This window comes from Camelus ferus, chromosome 4 (assembly GCF_009834535.1).
Source record: "Camelus ferus isolate YT-003-E chromosome 4, BCGSAC_Cfer_1.0, whole genome shotgun sequence".
Lineage (NCBI taxonomy): Eukaryota > Metazoa > Chordata > Mammalia > Artiodactyla > Camelidae > Camelus > Camelus ferus.
The window spans coordinates 29,863,774-29,883,323 of NC_045699.1; the positions used below are offsets into that span (position 1 = coordinate 29,863,774).

Here is a 19,550-nt window from a genome sequence, read left to right on the forward strand (position 1 = left end):
GCAAACAGGGTTTTAAAAAATAGTACTACTAATAGCGAACGTGTACAAAGGGCTTACTGTGTTTCTACGTATCTCGTTTAATCGTAAAGATTTGTGCTCTCGTTACCCCTTTTTTGAGTAGAAGAAAAAGACCTAGCATGTCTAAGGTCACACATTTAAAGGGGAAGAGGTAGGATCAGCCCAGGGAATAGGACTTAAAAACGTTCACGTTTAACAGTCGGGCATTGCTGCGCTACTCATAAATGAAGAGACCCAAATAAAAATAGTAAGACGCCATTTTTTCAATCTTTTGAAGTCTCAATATCGAGTGTAGGCAAGGTGTGAGGAAATGCTGTTAGAATGTCATTTGAGTAACGTTTTGGGAGGGGTAGATTGACGGTATCAGAGGTTTAAGTGCTTTGATGCAGCAATCTGACTACCAGGAAATTATCCAACAGTTGTTTTTGCACCACTGATTTATCTACATAGGTGTTTATTGCAGCATTGGGGGGCGAGGAGCAAGGAAAAAAACAGAGGAAACGATCTAATTGCCTACCAATAGAAGACCTTAAAAAAGTTATAGTGTATAATTAATACAATAGGATATTATCAGTCTTTAAAATGAGTAAAGTAGATATAAATGTGCTGATACAGAAATATCCCCAAAATGCGAGTTTAAAAAAAAAGCAACTTGCTTTTTTAGATGTATGTTTATATATCTATATGTATTAAGAGATAATGCAACTTGTGTAAAAACAGTTCTCTGTGTATGTGCGTGTACATGTGTATAGAAAATTCCTGGAGGGTAAACAAGAATTATTAATATTAATGAATACTCCTGGTGGATAAGGCTGTAGAGTAAAGTTTCTGGGCATCTTTACTTCCCACTTTTAGCTCTCCTGTATTATGCTGTTTGAATATTTTCCAATGAATATATATTATACCTTAGAAATTAATTACAAATAAAAGTTGAGGAGCACTGTACCTAAACATTTTGCATTTAGGAGTGAAAGCCATAGGAGAAAACATGGCAGTAGCTAAAGCATAGAGGGAGAGAAGACAAAAACAGCTTTATTCACTTGCAGCTTTCTATTACTTCAAAAACATTTCTCAAAAACTTCAGTGACTGGCCAGAATTGGCTTAAATAAATAGTGATTTATTCCCTGGAGCTAGATCCATTGCCACCCAAGCAAAACTGGGTTGCTAATGGGAAGGAAGAAGAGCTTATGTCTCTTGGTTAGACAATCACATTGTCTTCAATAACTGTAAGTTTCTGGCTATCTAGTGCCACCCTAACTCTTTTAAGTGTCATTTCTGAACCTCTTCTACTCCCTGCCCAGGTCTCTCTTAGTAAGCTCACTGGCTTCCTTTCAGTTCCTCAAACATACCCATTTCTTTTCTGACTCATGGCCTTTTACATTTACTGTTCCCTTTGCCTCGATGTCTTTTCTCTTAGTTCTTTAAAAGTCTTGCTAGTGATCTTTTCTGTTTAGATCTTATATCAAATGTCATAACTGTTAGAGAGGCTGACCTTTCCACTGGGTGTAAATTGGGTTTTAAGTCCCTCTCCAACCTGTAACTTTCTCTCTCCCCAACCCAGCCGATACTCTCTTCCTAGCATTAATCATACTGTTGTTATCTATGTTCACTTTATTATATTTCTTACCCCATTAGAATGTAAGGTCCACAAAGGCATAGATTGTTTTTTGTTCACCCTTATGCCTCCATTGCCCAGAACAGTACCTAGCACATTGTAGGTACTCAATAATACATGTCAATAGGTGAATAGGGAGCACATAAATGGAAACAAGTATAAAAGGAAAGGTGTAGGATTAAATAAAGACAGAAGAGGGTAAAAAGGAAATGGAAACAGTTATGTTTCCAGAAGAAAGGGTAGATATAACAACATAAAAAATAGCCTCATCTTAGACATGGCTGCATTTGGGGCCTAAATCCTGCGCCCGGGTACAGCAGACACTTTTTACAAGTGTTGGGACTAAATCACACTCTTTTCTACTTTCTTATATTGAATAATAAATATAATTCCTTGGAAATTGCTTTGAGTCATAATTAGCCTACCACTCCCGTGGATCTAGAACTAGCCCTCTTGAGACTCAAAGGAGCAAATTATATTTTCTGAATAGAAATTACTTTAAGATGGAAGTTTATGGACTATGCACATAGTCTAGAATGTCCAACCCTGTCTAATTGCAATTTAATTCCTTCCATGGAAGTATTCCTGATACTTGGGGAAAATTCTTGAGAAGTGTGTATGCTTAAAGAAATACTCAAATTGTCAGCTCCTGTTTTTGATATTCATGCAGAGACCATTATTCTTTTTTTCCCTTTTTTTAAAATTGAAGTACAGTCAGTTACAATGTGTCAATTTCTGATGTGCAGCCCTATGACCCAGTCATGCATATACATACATATATTCGTTTTCATATTCTTTTTCCTTAAAGGTTATTACAAGATATTGAATATAGTTCCCTGTGCTATACTGAAGAAACTTTTTTTAAAATCTATTTTTATATATAGAGAGATCACTATTCATATAATACACTGCTTTTTTTCTTGTGTGGGTTTCTCTCTGAATTACTTGTAAAGTATTACACACTACAGTAATTTTCTTATGTCATCTGCATTTGAAGTGAATAGATCCACTATATTTTTCTCTTTAAACCTATGAAGATTTCTATTGAAGGCAATTCCATAGTGATGCCACCAAGAATCCTCTTGAGGGGCTATTTTAAGACAGAATAGAGTTTACATAAGGATTTTATTGCTTTTCTTATTTAAATATGTGTTAAAGATTTTAAAATTGTTATTTTGAATATTTTAAAATACACAAAAGTATAGAATTACAGTAAGCCCAATATATCCATTGTCCAGATCAACAATTATCAAGATTTTACTACATTACCTTTATCCATCCCTTTTATTCATTTGCTGAAGTATTCAGAAACAAAATCTTAGATATTAGATAATTTTTGCTACATATCTGAATATGCATCTCCAAACAATGTTGATATTTGGCTTCCATAAACACAAGGACATTATCATACCTATCAAAATTAATTCCTTGGTATTATCTAATACCCAAACAATAATCAAATTTCCCCTATAGTGTCAGATATTCTGTTTAAGTTGGTTTGTTTGAATTGGGTTTCCCAACAAAATCACATATTACATTTGGTTGTCAGGTCTTAGAATTATCTTAATCTAGAGTATTTCTGCCGCTTCCTTTTTTTTTTTTAATTTGTGTCATTGACTTGTTGCAGACCAACTGGATCAGTTGTCCTATAGAATATCTCACATTCTACATATGTTTGCTTCCTTGTGGTGTCATTAACATGTCTTTCCATCCCCCGTATTTCCTTTAAGTGAAGTTAGCTCTAGAGCAACACTGTTCCCAAGGCAGTTTCTGTGATGATGGAAATACTCTACTTGTACTGTCCAATACAGTGGCCACTAGGCAGATGTGGCTACTGAGCACTTTAAACGTGACTAGTGCAAGTGAGGAACTGAAGTTAAAATTTTATTTAGTCTTAGTTAATTTAAATTTAAATAGCCATATAAGGCTACCTTATTAGACCGTGTAGCTCTAGAGGCTCAATTAGATTCAACTTCAGCTTTCTTGACAAAGGTGCTTTATAGGTGCTTTCCTATGAATCACATAGGAAGAGGACATGTGATACCATCTTTAGTGATGTTACACTTGAACAGTGGGTTTGTATGGTGGCAGCCTGGTCCTTCTAATATAACATTCCCCCCAAAGAATATGATTTTAACATTAAGATTTTTTTAGTAATAAACTTCATCTTTGCGCAGTTTATGAGAATCAAAGAAAGAACCTAAGATAGCTCATTGAGCTCTTTTATACATTTGTAGTAAAAGTCAGAAAAGTATACTTTTCTCATCTGCATATCAGACTGTGAGAAAACTAAACTGTTAAAAAACATTTCGGAGAAAGACTTTGAGGAAGGCCAGTAAAAGCACAATTATTGCTTGAGTCTTGAGGCTGGTTCTGTTTTTTTAAAAAAAAAGTCAGTTATCTGGCATTGCATTACTGTTGAAATAATCCAGATTGTCTCATGTACTTAAGGGTTTTTTGTTCTGTTTTGTTTTGTTTTTCTCCAGGCAGTTCTCACAAATACTAATGAACAACTCACTTTAGAAACTCAATCTGCTGGTGTTACTCACATTTGCTAATGAATAATTCACTGGCACAAAAGATTGTAGGGCCTCACAAATGAGTCTGAATCCGGACATAAACTAATGGCCTAGAATAGAACTTTGAAGCTCTTTCTCACTTATTATTGAATAAAGCTGCCCTTGAAGAGATAATTGGCTCTAGTAAGTGGGTATGAATGTGATGGAGAGAAAAGCCTCTCTTTCCTTATCTACCGCCTTGTCAGAAAAGGGCCACATGGGTGCCCCCCCTTTTTTTTTTTTTTTTTTTTTTTGCTGTAGGAGGGGACTGATGGCAGAATAGAGGGCAGAGCAGTGGTTCTAAAACCACTAACTCTATTCCTTCCAGACTGATGAAAACTACAGTCTCTCTTCCCAGAAAAATGCACCTATACATGTGCATAAAAGGTTACCTGTCATTTCAGGAGGATTAGGATCCCTGAGACAGCCAGGGATCACAGAATAAGACACTGCACTAGAAGCAGAAGTAGCAGACACATTTCCATGGACATTCTCACAGCATGGAGCCCCAGAAGCTGAGGAAGCAAGTTCCTGGCCCTTCCTGTGTTCCCAGATTTATCCTTTCCATTTTATGTTTTCTACTTGTTTTAATTTGTTTTCCTTTTTGGTCTATATAATGCAACTACTTGGCAAAAATATTTTTGAAGTACCTGAGGATATTCAGTGAAAAGTAAGTTTCCTCTCTATCTCTGTACTTCAGATCCTCTCCCCAGAGGCACTAACTGTGAGCAGTTTCTAGTGTATCCTTTGAGGAATATTCTGAGCATATGTGTACATATCATATTCCCTGTCAACTTTCCAAATGAAAGCACACTTTACACATTTTTGTTCCATGTTTTTTTTTCCTCCTTAGTCCTATATTTTAGTTTTTACTGCAAGGACTTAACAGCTCTGCTTTATTCTTTTTCCATGCTGCATACTGTTCTATCTTGAGGCTTAACCGTAATTGATTTAATCTAATCATATTTAAGGATCATTTAGGTGGTTTCCAGTCTTTTTTTAACTATAAATAATGTTGCAGTATATGTTTTGGTGTACTTTTGAAAGTATACCCATATATACTTATTCCTAGCAGTGGAACTGCTGAGTAAAATGAAAGTTTTTGATAGATGTTAATAAATTGCTCTCCAGAGAAGTTCTATGTGTTAGGCAGAATAATGGCCCCTAAAGATATCCATTCCTTAATCCCTGGAACCTTTGACTATATTACCTTCCATGGCAAAGGGAAATTGACTCACAGATGGAATTACAGTTTCAAATCAGCTAAGTTTAATAGGGAAATTATCCTGGCCTATCTGGTGGGCACTGTGTTGTTATAAAGATCCTTAAAAGTGGAACCAGAGAGATGGTAGCATGAGAAAGACTTGGATCAGTGTTTCTGGCTTTGAAGATGAAAGAAGGGAGCTACAAGCCAAGGAACGAAGGCAGCCCCATAGAAGCTGGAAAACCGAGGAAACAGAAAAGGCAAGAATGCAGCCCTGCTCACAGTTTGCTTTTAGAGATCTGTGTTGGATTTCTGACCCACAAAACCAAAAATGATAAATTTGTCTTGTTTTAAGCCAGTAAGTTTGTGGTAATTTGTTAAAGTAGCCATAGAAAATTACTATACTATGTGTGTGTGTGTGTGTGTGTGTGTGTGTGTATATTTTTTTACTCTTCTACCAATGTATGAATGTGTTTTCCCATATCCCTGCCATTAGTGCTTCCTTTTTTTATAGTTTCCTTCCCTCATATGAATACTCCTTCCTATGTTATTTGAAAAGACGTGTTTACAATTTAGTGTTCTATAATTTTTTTTTAGTTAAAAGGAAAATTTCAGCAATAATTATCTGTCATAACTTTTGTTCTTTGCATATTATAATTAACTCTTTGGAAAATTCCCATTTGGGACATGTGCCATTTTCTTGGCAGTGGCCAGGATGTGACCAGGATGTATTACTGATGTGTCATTTCTGCAGTGCTGATATCACTGCTGACCAGCCTGCACTGCAGAAACACTCTGGGAATAAGAGTTGTTCAATGGGATTTGTTTTCCGCCACCTACACAGGTAATAAAGCCAATCTCTGGAAGTGTTGACAGGACAATTTAATCTTTGAATGTCTTTCCTTGGCCTCCAGTGGAGGTGGCAGCCTCAATCTTTGCAAGGGCCAGAGGCATTGTGTATGTAGCAATGTCTGCATCTCTCTGGCAGCTGAGTGCTTCAGGTGACCATGGTGGAGGAAGTGAACAGAATGTAAGTATTTCCTATCAAGTCATTTAATACCCCCATGGCAGACTAGCAGAAGTAGTTGTGCCGGGTACTTTCTCATTTTGCATATTTAGTTTGCACTGTAGTGGTAGGACCTCCCCTTACCCATGTACAGTAAACTTTATAGACTGGCTTGAGCACCTCTGCATTTAACATCTATTCAGGATAATTACTGAGCATCTACTATGTTAGGTACTTAAGATACAAACTCTTAGCCATGCAGGGCTTACAGTTTAAAGAGGCAAATAGTAATCAACGATCAGGAGAAAATATAAACCTATTATTGTGGCAGTTGCCAAAAAGAGGAGATACATATGTAATAGTGAGACTCCATCTGGTCTGCAAGAGCATAAGAGAGGTTTGTGTGGGATATATAAATCTGTGTACGTGTGCTATTCCAGACCTACACTGGACGACACACTAGGTAGAGGATATTCAAGTGAGGAAAAGAAAGGACCTAGAAATACTGCTTATCCAGGGAGAGGAAGATGAATAGAGACAGAGGAAGAATGGCCAGGGAATTGAAGGGAACCAAAAGAGGACTGTGCCCTAGGAGACAACCAAGGAGATTCTAATTATATCAAAGAGAGTTCAGTTAAGCCAGGAGAGTCCAGTTAAGGCTAGGAGGAGCATAGAACAGGACACTGTGTCTCTAGGGATCAGAAGGATGCCTATGTTGCAGGGGCAGTGATGTGGTAGAGCACACCTGGATTCAAGTGTGGCTGCTTCCCCTTAGCTGTGTGGCCTTGGACAAAAGGCTGTCTGGCCTCAGATTCTGCATCTGTAAATGGCATAATAATATCTCCCTCAAAGAGTTATTGTAGAGATGAAACTAACTAGTGTAAGCAACATGCCTAGCACTTTAAAGGTTCTCAGTAAAGACTGATTCCTCCCTTCCATTGTGTCTAATCGCTTGCTGAGTCATGTTTTGGTTGTCACTCTCCTTGATGCCTTATTATTGGTGTTGATGATGAACTTGTGAGGGTCAAGGCAGGTTCTGTCCCTTATATCACTCCATTAGTAAGGGTGCCAGCATGCTGCTGTGAGCTGACAAATCAGTGCTCTGGATACTGTAGAGAGCCAAGCACCCATTTGTGTGCCTCCTGGTATGCAGACACCCAGAGGAATGAGGATTGGATAAGGACATAGTACATCTTCCTTCATCATACTAAGTTTTTCTCTTCCAGGGAAAAGCAATCCAATTACCAAAATGAATACCTAATACACTCACATTCCTGAATTGCATAAATCTCCAATGCTAAATGTTAGTAATAAATAACTAATACCGATTAAAAATTTTCTGTTTGGAGATAGCACCAGCCCTCCTAGATTTTTCTAATAGCCAAAAGCAGCCACTCCCTCCTCTCTTCATTCATTTGTTGTCTGTTAAATACTGTGAGTGGAAAAGAATGCAATTTCCCCTACTGGTTAAGAACTCTTGCTCTGCCTGCCACTTCTGACGGTTTTTTACAGTGTAACCCTGGCTTTAACAACTACAGTAACCACCCATTGGGAGATAATGTAATTCGATGCTTGTCTTAAGTTAACTAAACCTTAGTAAAGAGGCTGAAAAAAATTTCTATTGTGGCTAACATGGGATACCTAACTTTTAAACCTCTTTAAGAATTAACCTTGTATTTTTAATTAGCACGCGTTTCATTTCTAATTGACAGTGGCATGGTTTCGAAACCAAGCGTGAGGACATAACATTTCACAAGCAAGAGAGTTCCTTTAGGGACATACTACTATATTAATTAGAATTGTTACAGAATTTCCAGGGCTTGGGGTCGTATAGGTAGTAAAAATGGGCAGCGCTTAAGTTATAACAGAGCTATGATCACATTTCACTTTTGGAATGGACACAGTAAACGTTTTAACATAAGGACTGCTGCTGGAAAGTTTTGGTGGAAAGGAAACTGAGGCTCTTAGCGTCTCCTGAGCCGGTCACCATGGCAGTACACCGGTCAATCTCTTCCGCTAGCGCACAGTCTGGGAAGCCGACGTCGGGACCGCGAGTTCCAAGTGGCTCGCTGGAGGCGCACACGCCTGCGCCAGAGTCTCGCTGACGTTCCTGGGTGGAAGGTTGCGTTTTTGAGTGTCCATGGCAACGCGCTGCTTCCGCCTTCTGGAAGCCTTGGCGCCAGCTCCGGCTGTGTGAGACCCGTCCTAGTGGGAGGGACCTGGGCTGGGGGGACTGATGGGGGTACGAGAGGGTGGGGGACTGGGGAAACTTCTGGGACCATCTGCCGATTGAGCTAAACTAAGAGAAATCGGTCCAGAGCTCTGCACAAAAGGATCTTTTCATTCCAGTCTTTTCGCCCACGTAGTGAACTATGCCTTTGGAGGTGGTGGTGGAACTGCAGATCCGGGCGGTAAGAGATCTACAAACCTCTCCTCCTTGCCCCAAAGCATACTCTTTCCCCAGGCTTCTTAAATCATCTTGGGTCGTTTTCACCCTCCCCGCCACCACCCGCATCATTATCTTTGGGGACAAATCATATCTCTGTCCCTAAGATTCTCTACATTGGTCTTTCCTGGGTTTATAACATTTAATTCAGCATAACCTCTTCTCATTTTCTTCATGCCCCGCCTCCAAAGCCAGCTTGTTACTTAGATTTATCCTGAATTTTTCTGTTCTTTAAAATAACCTTGCATCAGGTCCAAGAATGATTTTATTTTCTTTTCCAGGATAAAGATTTGTGAAACGGTTAAAAAGCCCCTCCTTTAAATAACCAGGAAAGAGTTTAAGTTCAAAAAGCCCTGTCACTTCCTGATAATTTGCCATCTCTATAAATCAATCAAATATTTTCTAAGCCATTTCCCCTGCAAATGGTTTGGTCTTGCTAATTACAAAAGGGAAATCAATCAATAACTCTTATAATTATCCACTGAATCCTTTTTAAGTGAGGTGCTGTGGCAGAGTGACTCCATTTTTCCTGTGTGGGGTCAGTCATTCCTCTGATTTCAGCTTCCATTTTTCAATCCCTCCATCTGTAGTTAGGGACAGACTGTCAAGCAGCTTTGCCTGCAAGCTATAAGGGGCTCTACTGGCCATGATTATAAGCACAACACCAACAGGTTATGGCCATGGAAAAATCTGGTTAGCCTCCATGTAAGTGACAAATGCTGATTTCCTCATATGTGCAGCTCTAAAACAAAGATAGAAATTTCCTGGATTTGTCCTACTTTGCTGACAGCAAATAGGACCAGACTGTATCAATTGTGTTATATTAGTTGTGAGCTCTCAAAATTGTGCAGTAAGATGAAGGAATTCTTGAGAAGCCGACTGAAATCATTCTTCCTCCTCATCAAGGCAAAAATTCAACAAGTTTTCATCTTACTTCATTCAGCATTACTGGTTAATTTTATTTTGACTTTTAAAAGGCATTCTTCAGTATACAATTAACAGTGAAATCAGTTTTTTATTCTACAGTACTTAGGATGTTCCAAAATCAGCAGGTGAACTGATCTGTGCTTTAAAAGCCAGCAACCAAGATAGGGAATTCCAGAAGAATAACCAGGAACCAGAAGATCAGCTTAATTTTGAGCCCCCAATATTTAGACTTGTGGACATGACAAGAGGAAATATCATTGCTTCCAAATATCTGGCCTGAATATTGCTGCAATTAAAATAAAAGGATCTCTCTAGGACTAAACAATAAAGGAAACCACTTAGAGCTTCACAGTGTGGCTGATTCAGGAAGTGAAGAGGTAGTCTGTGTTCAGGCTATTGTGGGAATACAAGTAATTTTATTTTATTTTGAAGAGTAGCTACTGCTTTTTCAGTGTGCCTCTCATGCTCGGAGAGTTCACACTTCTACCGGTCTGAGCCTACTTGTCACAGCCATTCTCCAGATTCCTCTGTGTTCCTCTATATGATAGATCAAAGGCCATAATCCTCTCTACTTATAAATGTCAAAACAGTTGGTCATTAAGATTATCTGAAGACACCAGTTCCATAGGTAATTTAAAGGTCCTTATTTTCAGGTAGAGCAGCATTTAAAGCACACACTCTCTTTTGTCTTTCCTGGTCAAAGAATAGTGAACAGAGTCCACCCTGCATTTGGTGGTCTTTTGTGGTGTGATTTGGGGAGGCGAATCAATACAACGGAATTTTAGGAGTTATATTTTGTGCCTGGTATAGCAGTAGCTTCCACTTGATGAATTTCAAGTTAAATACTGTTAACTAAATTGTGCTGTATACAGGGAAACAGAATTCCATATGAAAATCTGTAATAACAGGGTCATCCTGTGATATATATGAGAAAGCTTATGCTTTTGCATTGCAAAGAATCAAGTTATTTTCCCACTTTATTACCTTAGTAAAGGAGCATTATTCTTTACTCAGTTGAGATGACAGGCAGCAGGGCCCATTCCTAACATGTTTGTCCACTGACATAATATGTAGTGAGCCTTCCCCTAGACTCTCAGTTCCTCTGCCCTCCTAGCAACTTAGCTTTTTTGTCCCCTGTCATACCATGCTATTGGCTGTCAACAGAATTAAGCATGAGGCCACAGTCTCATCTTTCCTTTTCTATGGGCACCGTAGATAAGGGCACCAGCCTTTAAGTGTTTCTTCTTCAAAGTAAGTTCTTGGCTTGTTCTCTGAATACAGAAAGGCAATATTGCAAAAGACAGAATTAGAGACTGGTGGAAAAAATATGTTTAAAAGACCTTTTGAAGAGGTAGAAGAAAAGAAGAGAAAGATATGTACTATAATCTGTCTTCTCACTACCCAATCTGCAAAGATGGGAGAGACAATAAACTAAAAAAGCTTACCAAGAAAATCAAGATTAAGAAGAAATCTCCCCAGATATTCAGGGAATGAATAAGAAAAATCTATGTCTTAGACTCTTACAATACTGTTTAAAATCTACCTCAGGAAAAGAACTAGGATTAATATGTGGCTCACCTGCATGTATATTTACAGAATGATGATGATTTTTTTTTCAAAGTTCAATTTACCAGTGATGTGTTGACTCATGAGATTACTACAAAACACAAAATTTACTGATGTCAACTTTTAAAAAGAAGCAACATTATAATCACCCCAACTTGGTTTCTTTGCAGTTGTCCTGGAGATATAAACAGTTGTTGAATAAGTATGTAATAAAAGGGTTTTTGTTTGTTTTTTTGCTTTCTACAATATGGCTGTGATCAGTAATGGCCAGCACGTGCTCCAGCCTAGCAACCCATCAAGATGGTAGGACACCTGAAATCCCAAAGGAAACCTGAAATTTCCTTAGAGGGGCAAGCAGGATGGCTGCTGGTTTATGTCAGCATCATCACATGTGGAGACCTCCAGATCTCCTGGTGCCATAATGAATGAGATGGTGTCACTGTTGGTTCCACAGTACAAAGAGGACCGGAGCATTGTGCGGTGAGAGCCAGCAATAGTCCACGATGCAATACTGCATGTAACCCAGAAAAAAGCCAAAAGCCACGTCGGTGACATTGTGCCGCCCCAGCATGATCCTGGAGAGGCCCAAGATGAGAGTCCACAGTACCACCAGCACCCTCAGCGGAATGGCCAGCACCAGGTGGTTCAGGATGAACCGCGACACCAGGGCGGCCCTGGTGGCATGGCCCGAAGGGAAGGAGTACTTGTCCACCGAAAGGGTGAAAAACATGTCCATCTGGTTGTGGGCCGGGCGGCGCCTGCGGACCAGCCCCTTGATCAAGGCCACCAGCAGCAGGTCCAACAGTAGGGCGAAGAGCAGGTTCATCAGCACCTCGCGCCCGGCCCAGCTGTCGCTCCTGGACAGGCAGTAGAGGGTGCCCAGCAGCCAGAGGATGCCGTGTCCCGAGATCTCCAGCAGCTTCATAAGGGGCCGCACGCTGCCCCAGGACGAGCTCTCCCCCGCGCACACCCCCAGCTTCTTAGACAGCCACAGGTCGATGGCCAGCAGGGAGCGCAGGGCGATGCCCAGGAAGGACGGGTTGAGGTCCATGCGGTCTTCCTCGGGCGGCGGGGGCGGGGACGCCTGCGAGGGGCCTGCCCCGGCGGGAGGGAACGAGCCGCGGCGGTGCACCGGGCTCTCGGACGCGCGGAGCCGGCCGCAGGTGGGGTCGGTGCCCAGCGCGCGGCTGCTGAGCAGGGATTGAAACTCGAACCTGCTGCCGCCGCCGCCGCCGTGGGCTGGGCTGACGGAATTGCTGCTGCTGCTGCTGGGGGCACTGGTACCCAGCGGGCGTCCCTCGACGTTCCTCCGGGGGCTCGACATCACGGCGGGCGGCCCGGACCGCAGGACCCCGCTGGCCTCAGGAGAGGCTTCCCGGCCTTGCAGCCTCTTCCGCTTCCGCACTGCCATCCTGGAGGGGCGGGGAGAGGAGCCTGCTAGAGGACGATTGTGACACCTGGCGGAGACGAGGGAGGAAATTGGAATTTCCAATTTGAGGAAGGAGAGGAGAGGGGAGGGTGGTGGTGTGGGAAGTACAGGTGCTGTGGTGGGGGAAATTTGACATTATAGGAGGTTAGGGAATATAGAGTCCCTTTTACAAAACAAAACAAACCCTGTTCTTTTTCTTTCTTTCTTTCTTTCTTTTTAAGATTTCTTGCCCAGGAGTGTTCCTTCCTGGCAAGCAGGATGTGTACCTTGGGGTTTACCTCCTGAATCAGTACCTGAAGACGGATAACTTCCCTTCTGTGTTCCCTATTATGATTCAGCGGAGCATGATGTTTGAAAAGGTGATCCTGACTTTCTCATTGCTAGAGAAACTTAGATTCTGTTGTCTGAAGATCATTTACTAGTTCCTTCTGAAGAACACAGTTTTTATAAACTTATCTTGTAAATTTTCTGTAACAAAATTACATGAAGGCACCTCAGCACAGTGCAAAACCTTAATTGGAGGACTTGCTTTTGGATTTCAGGTCTGAGCCAAGTTCTGTCAAACTAGTGCTAAATACCCTGGTGGATGTTTTCTATTCTTGGAACTCCCATGGCATTTTCTAACTGGAGCAGAGAGCATTTTCTGAATGTTCTTGGAGGTGTTAGAGGCAGTTGCATTACATTTCTGACAGAGATTATCAATAAACTAGCAGACCTTAGAAACAAACTTTTTTTAGACTCAGAAAAATAACCCAAAACTAACCAAGTTCGTTAAATTCGTATCTGAAATTTTGTAACAAAACAAGAAAGCTCTTCAGATTTACTGTGTTTTCTTGGGTCATATCTGGTTTACTTAGCTGCAGTGATAAAGACTAAATTCTGTTCCAGTGAATGTGATTATGATATAAATAGCCAAAACATTACCAACTTTTTTCTCACTTTAGTATTTAATGAAATAATTTCATTACTATTCAATCACCGACAGTTCCTTAAAGTTTTTGTTTTGAAATTTGGAGGTGGAATGAATTTTAACCTTGATAAGTTTATGATTTTGTCCAAAACAATATCACTGAGGTGGTTCCTTTGGGGAGGAGATGAGTATGGGAAGGCTCCAGGGTAGGGCCTATCACTTTCACTTCCAAACAGGCTGGATAAGAGAGGAGAGAAATAAATGGACATAACCTTGGAACATACAGTCAGAATCCAAAGGAACCTAATTCTACCACTTAGGATGTGATAGTGATTAAGTGTGGGTGTTGAAAATCCAGTTTATTTTTTTCCCCAAGAATTTCTTTATTAGTTTTTTGAATTTTAAATTTACTTCTTTAGAAGACCTTAAAAATATTTTTATAAGAAGCCGAGGAACATAAAATCATAGAAGCTGTAAATCAATCTGTAAATGACCTTGGAGGTCATCTAGTCTAATCTCCCTGACTTGCAGAAGAGGAGAGTGAGCCTTAGAGTCAAACTCTCGATGCCACTACTGCTGTGTTGCAACGTTGTGTGTTTGAGATTACTAATCAAAAATATCATGGAACATTTTTCATTTTATAAAGTGCAATTAACTAAATGCTTTATTTTAAATTTTGAAAAATTGCCTTCTTGCATGAGCCATTTGGATTCATATTCAAGCTTTCTACCAGCTGGCTCCAGCTTTCTTGTGTCTGTTCCATTCTCTAGCTGCAAGTAGTTGTAGCAAGTGGCAAAAGTATTTTCTCCTCCTTGGACCTTTTTGGTAATTCAGAATTGAATTACATTAAAGCATTTAGATAAATAAGAAATTACTCATAAGGAATGTATGAGCCATTGTGTTTGAGCAGTTCTTGTTGATTATTTACTCCCCACAATTATCCTTGAGAAAATTCTTAGACAGGGATGAAGAGAAGGGATAGAATTACTGAAATAATTTTGAGGAAAAAAAAAACACCCACATTTGCTTGTTAAATCAAAGTCAGTAAGACAAAAATGTGTTAGAAGGGGTAGCTTCCTTTTTTGTAGTTAAAGCAGACCTGGTTTTGGATCAATAGCAAATTTTAATCATGCTTAAGGTTAAACACCATTTAAATCAGCAATTTAATGCCCAAAATCAAACTCCACTGGAAACTTGTCTTTCTTACAGCATTCTAGAGTTCAAGGAGAGGGACATGATATGCCTTTATTTCAGTCCTATCCCAGGCCCTTTTATCTCAAGGACAAAATAAGCACATTGGAAGTGGCTGGACAGGTATCAAAATGTTTTTCTTGTGCTTCATGGTACACCTAAAACTCCTGAGGCTTTCCCTTTCTTGCTGTTTTTGGATTCTATGGGAACCTAGCTATGAGTACCTAATTTTCCTTTTGTGTTACACATAGATAGAATTTTTATTCATCTTTAGCACAACCAATTGCCTGGGAAGAGAAGTCATTCATTCAGTTAACAAATATAATGAGTATCTGTCATATTCAGAATGTTTTTCTAGGTACTCAGACAAGACTCTTTCGAGGTTGATGCCAGATGTGCAACAAACTGTAGGGCTAGGTGAAGTTGATGATATTTTGAATATGTAGGAGATGCAGCTAACTCAGATTTTCCTTGTACTTGGTATTGTTGTGTTAATTCTCATTCATTTATTCTGTAGTCATTACTTGAACTTTTAACCACATGCCTGTTAAAGATACTGCTGTTGAATCTTAAAATGTTATATGGCTGGACTTGACATGTGTTAATTATTTGGAAGAATATAATTTAGAGTTTCTAAAAGCATATATTAATAAAAGTTTGAAAATTTATTTTCCCCATTTTTTTTTCCTACAGGTGTTTGAAAATGCGATAGACCCTGGAGCTGTAGCAGACATTTTAGAAAGTAGGTACTCTCCAAAAAAAAAAAAAAAAAAAGACAGAGAGAAAGAGAGAGACTACTATGTATATGTAATTCACAGATATAAAATTCTACTATTTTCTAAGTTGTGATGGATTCGTGTTTGATGCATATTTATATTCAGGATAGACTATGTAAAATTTGAACCATGTTTTTGGTTTAATTACAATCCGTTTTCTAGATATAGATGGGATTTACTTGATGGTATGATTCTGTTTGTTTTATTACAATTAAATAGTTTTTGTATATAACAGAGTTGTATAACTATCATCTTAATTGATTTTAGAACATTTTCATCACCACAGGAAGAAACCCTGTACCCATTCTTCCTGATCCCTTCTAGCCCTAGTCAACTACCAACTAATCTTTCTGCTTCTATAGATTTGCTTTTTCTGGGTATTTCATATAAATTGAATAATACGATATGTGATCTTTTGTGATTGGCTTATTTCATGGATGATGATGTTTTCAAGGTTCTTTCTTGCTATAGTATGTGTCAATATTTCATTTCTTTTTATGTCTAAGTAATGTTCCATTGTATGGATATACATTTTGTTTATCCATTCATCAGATGATGGACATTTGGATTGTTTTCATTTTGGGGCTGTGATGAGTAGTGCTGCTGTGAATATTTGTGTACGGGTTTTTTTGTGAACATGTTTTCATTTCTCTTGGGTATATACTTGGGAGTGTAATTGCTGGGTCATAGGGTAACTCTGTTTAATCTTTTGAGGAACTTCCAGACTGTACCAAAGGAGCTGTATCATTTTATATTCCAACAGCAATATATGAGGTTCGATTTCTCCACATCATAGCCAACACTTGTTATTATTATCTTTTTGATTGGTAGCCATCCTTATGGATATGAAGTGGTATCCTGTTGTTTTTATTTGCATTTCTCTGAAAGCAATGATGTTGAGCATTATCTCATGTGTTTATTGGCCATTTGTATATCTTACTTGGAGAAAAGTCTACTCAGATTCTTTGCCTGTATTTTAATTGAGTTTTTTTTTATTGAGTTGTAAGTTCTTTATATATTGTAGATCCAAGTTCCATATCAGATGTATGATTGACAAATATTTTCTCCCATTCTTTGGATGTCTTTTCACTTTCTTAATGGTGTTCTTTGAAACATGAAAGTTTTTAATTTTGATGAATTCTGTGTTATCTATTTTTCTCTTATTACTTGTGCTTTTGATGTCATAATAAGAAACCATTGTCTAATTCAGGCCAAAGATTTATATGTGTGTTTTATTCTAAGAGTTTTATGGTTTGGGGTCTTACATTTAGGTCTGTAATACATAGTGAGTTGATTTTTGTAAATGATATGAAGAAAGGATCCAACTTCATTCTTTTGCATCTGGATTTTCAATTGTCCCAGGAACATTGTTACTAAGAATAGTTTTCCCCCATTGAATAGTCTTGACACTCTTATGGAAAACCAACTGACTGTAAATGTGAGGGTTTATTTTAGGGGTTTCAGTTCTATTCCATTGATCCATATATCTACCATTTTGTCAGTGTGACACAATTTTGATTATTGTAGCTTTTGTGTAGTAAGTTTTAAAATCAGGAAGTGTGAGTCCTTCAACTTAGTTTTTCTTTTTCAAGACTGCTTTTGCTTTTTGGATTCCCTTGGTTTGCCATATGAATTTTAGGATCAGCTTGTCAATTTCTGCAAAGAAGCCAGCTAAGTTTTGATAGGGATTGCATTGAACCTGTAGATCAATTTGGAGACTATTGTCATCTTAACAATATTAAGTCTTTCAATTCATGAACATGGCATGTGGTGAGAATTAATTGAATGTAAGAAATTTAGAGCCTGAGATATTAAGTGCTCAACATTATCATTGGGGTGATGGTTGGCAAGGGTATAGTCCCTCTTTGGAAAGATTACAGGCTGTTTTGGCTTTTAGGTTTGTTGTCATTTAAAATTCTGTCCTTATGCATTCATTTTTTTATAAGTCTACTAATGGAGAATTTTAGTTTCATTGTGGTTTTTTTTTAGCTTTTTTGAGATATAATTGACATACAACATTGTGTAAGTTTCAAGTGTACAACATGTTGATTTGATACACTTATATATTGCAAATGATTACTACCTTAGTGTTAGCCAACACCTTCATTACATCACATAATTACCATTCATTTTTTTGTAGTAAGAACATTTAAGTTCTACTCTCTTAGTAACTTTCAAGTATATAATATAGTATTATTAACTATAATCACCATTATTGTCTATTATAATAATGTTTTCACTTCTAATATTTTGTAGGAATTATCTTTATTGATTTTTATTGTTATACCATTTATGTTTTAAATTAGTTTTTAAGAAAATTATTACTTACATTTTTGGGGGGAGGTAACTAGGTTTATTTCTTTTTAAGTGGACGTACTGGGGATTGAATCCAGGACCTCACGCATGCTAAGCATGTACCCTACCACTGAGCTATACGCTCCCCCTTAAATTACTTTTAAGATTTGAATTTTATCCTTGTCCTAATAGACATTGTACATGGGCTCACTGTTTCTAAATATACTTTGATCTCAGGAAATATTAAAAAATGTTACATTTTATGTCTAATTTATATAGCAAATTATGTCTAACTTGTTTAGTCATATAGCATACTGTTTTAAGTAAGATAAACTTTTATAGATTAATGGATAACAATTGTATTTTGAATTTTTAAAATGAAAAATGTGTTGATTTATGTATGTATTCAGTGGTTTATGACTACATCTCTAAGAGAGAAAATATTACATCCGTTTTGTCAGTACTTTTCAGGGGATGAAATGCTGTTCTTGTAACTCAGTTACTCTCACCACATGCTCTCAATTTATTGAGTCTAGAAGTACCTTAGTCATTGTTGGTATGGCATTTATTATTATTAATAATGTAAATGGGGTGTTATGGCAGTTTTAAACTCAGTAATTAATGGAAAACTCTGGCAACATTTTAAAGTATTAAAATCTCATTTTTCTTCTTTTTAGGCTTTCTAACCAGGTTTGAATTAATACAGCTAGTGCCTCCAGGTAATGTGTCAGCATTCATTAAAGTTTCTAAATTAGTTTACTTTGAAAAGGATCTTAGCATGGCATGACAAAGTCAGAACTGGTATTTAAAAGTTATGCTTTATATAACACACACTTTTTCTCCCCCAACCAGTCTGTTGAATCTTGTCCACTTTCAGAAAAGTAACTTTATGGGTTTGGTGGCAGTGAGCTTAACTTAAACAGGTTCTTTGACTTTCTATTTTTTCATCACTTTAGCTAATATTCATCAAATAATTTTTTTAGTTCATGCCCAGCTTCTTTCAAGTTTTTGGTTTTGTTTTTGTTGTAATTTGTGGAGTGTGTGTGTGTGTGTGTGTGTGTATGTGTGTTTACGTATAAAACTCAAAGCTAGCTTCTCTGTTAGTTGCTAGAACAGGTTTGGCAAACTACAGCCCCCCAGGCCATATCCAGCCTGCAGTCTGTTTTCGTATGTCCTGTGAGTTGAAGACGATTTCTACATTTTTAAAAATTGAGATTTAATTCTTATACTACAGAACTCACCATTTTAAAGTGTATAATTTAGTTGTTTTTAGTATGTTCACAAGGTTGTGTAACCGTCACCACTATCTAATTTTATAATTTTTATTACGCCCCAAAAGAAACCCTGTACTCGTTTGCAGTGACTCCTCATTCCCTCCTCTTCCCAGCCCCTGGCTGCCACTATCTGTCTCAAATGGATTTGCCCATTCTGAACATTTCATGTAAATGGAATCAGAGGATGTGTGTCCTTTAATGTCTGACTTCTTTCACTGAGCATGTTTCATCTATCAGTACTTCATTCCTTTATATGGCAAATAATACTCTTTTATATGAATATGCCACATTTTGTTTATCCATTTGTCAGTTGATGGACATTAGAGTTGTTCCC

General features: G+C 38.2%; 2 protein-coding genes across 12 annotated transcripts in view; one reads left to right on the forward strand and one right to left on the reverse strand.

Annotated features, from left to right (window-relative positions):
* The window catches only part of SPATA6L (spermatogenesis associated 6 like), a 52,651-nt gene that overhangs the window by 361 nt on the left and 32,740 nt on the right, over window positions 1-19,550 (forward strand). For 3 of the 11 annotated variants that reach the window (XR_004319178.1, XM_032477738.1, XM_032477740.1), the window contains exons 1-4: window positions 8,626-8,813; window positions 12,992-13,129; window positions 15,565-15,613; window positions 18,620-18,661. Coding sequence is in view for 9 of the 11 variants with exons in the window: in XM_032477738.1 (XP_032333629.1) it covers window positions 8,775-8,813; window positions 12,992-13,129; window positions 15,565-15,613; window positions 18,620-18,661 (268 nt within the window). In the remaining 2 variants the exon portion in view is untranslated. Of the gene's footprint in view, window positions 1-6,103; window positions 6,241-8,622; window positions 8,814-12,491; window positions 12,622-12,991; window positions 13,130-15,564; window positions 15,614-18,619; window positions 18,662-19,550 lie in introns of those variants that run through there. The other 8 variants (XM_014560454.2, XM_014560461.2, XM_032477737.1 and 5 more) reach the window with 7 other exon arrangements.
* Window positions 9,783-12,835, reverse strand: PLPP6 (phospholipid phosphatase 6). The gene has a single exon (XM_032477745.1). It carries the CDS (start codon window positions 12,750-12,752, stop codon window positions 11,778-11,780), a length of 975 nt encoding a protein of 324 aa, XP_032333636.1. The 5' UTR covers window positions 12,753-12,835; the 3' UTR covers window positions 9,783-11,777.

Coding starts and splice junctions, on each gene's coding strand:
- PLPP6 (XM_032477745.1), bottom strand. CDS start 12,752: ATGGCAGTGCGGAAGCGGAAGAGGCTGCAAGGCCGGGAAGCCTCTCCT.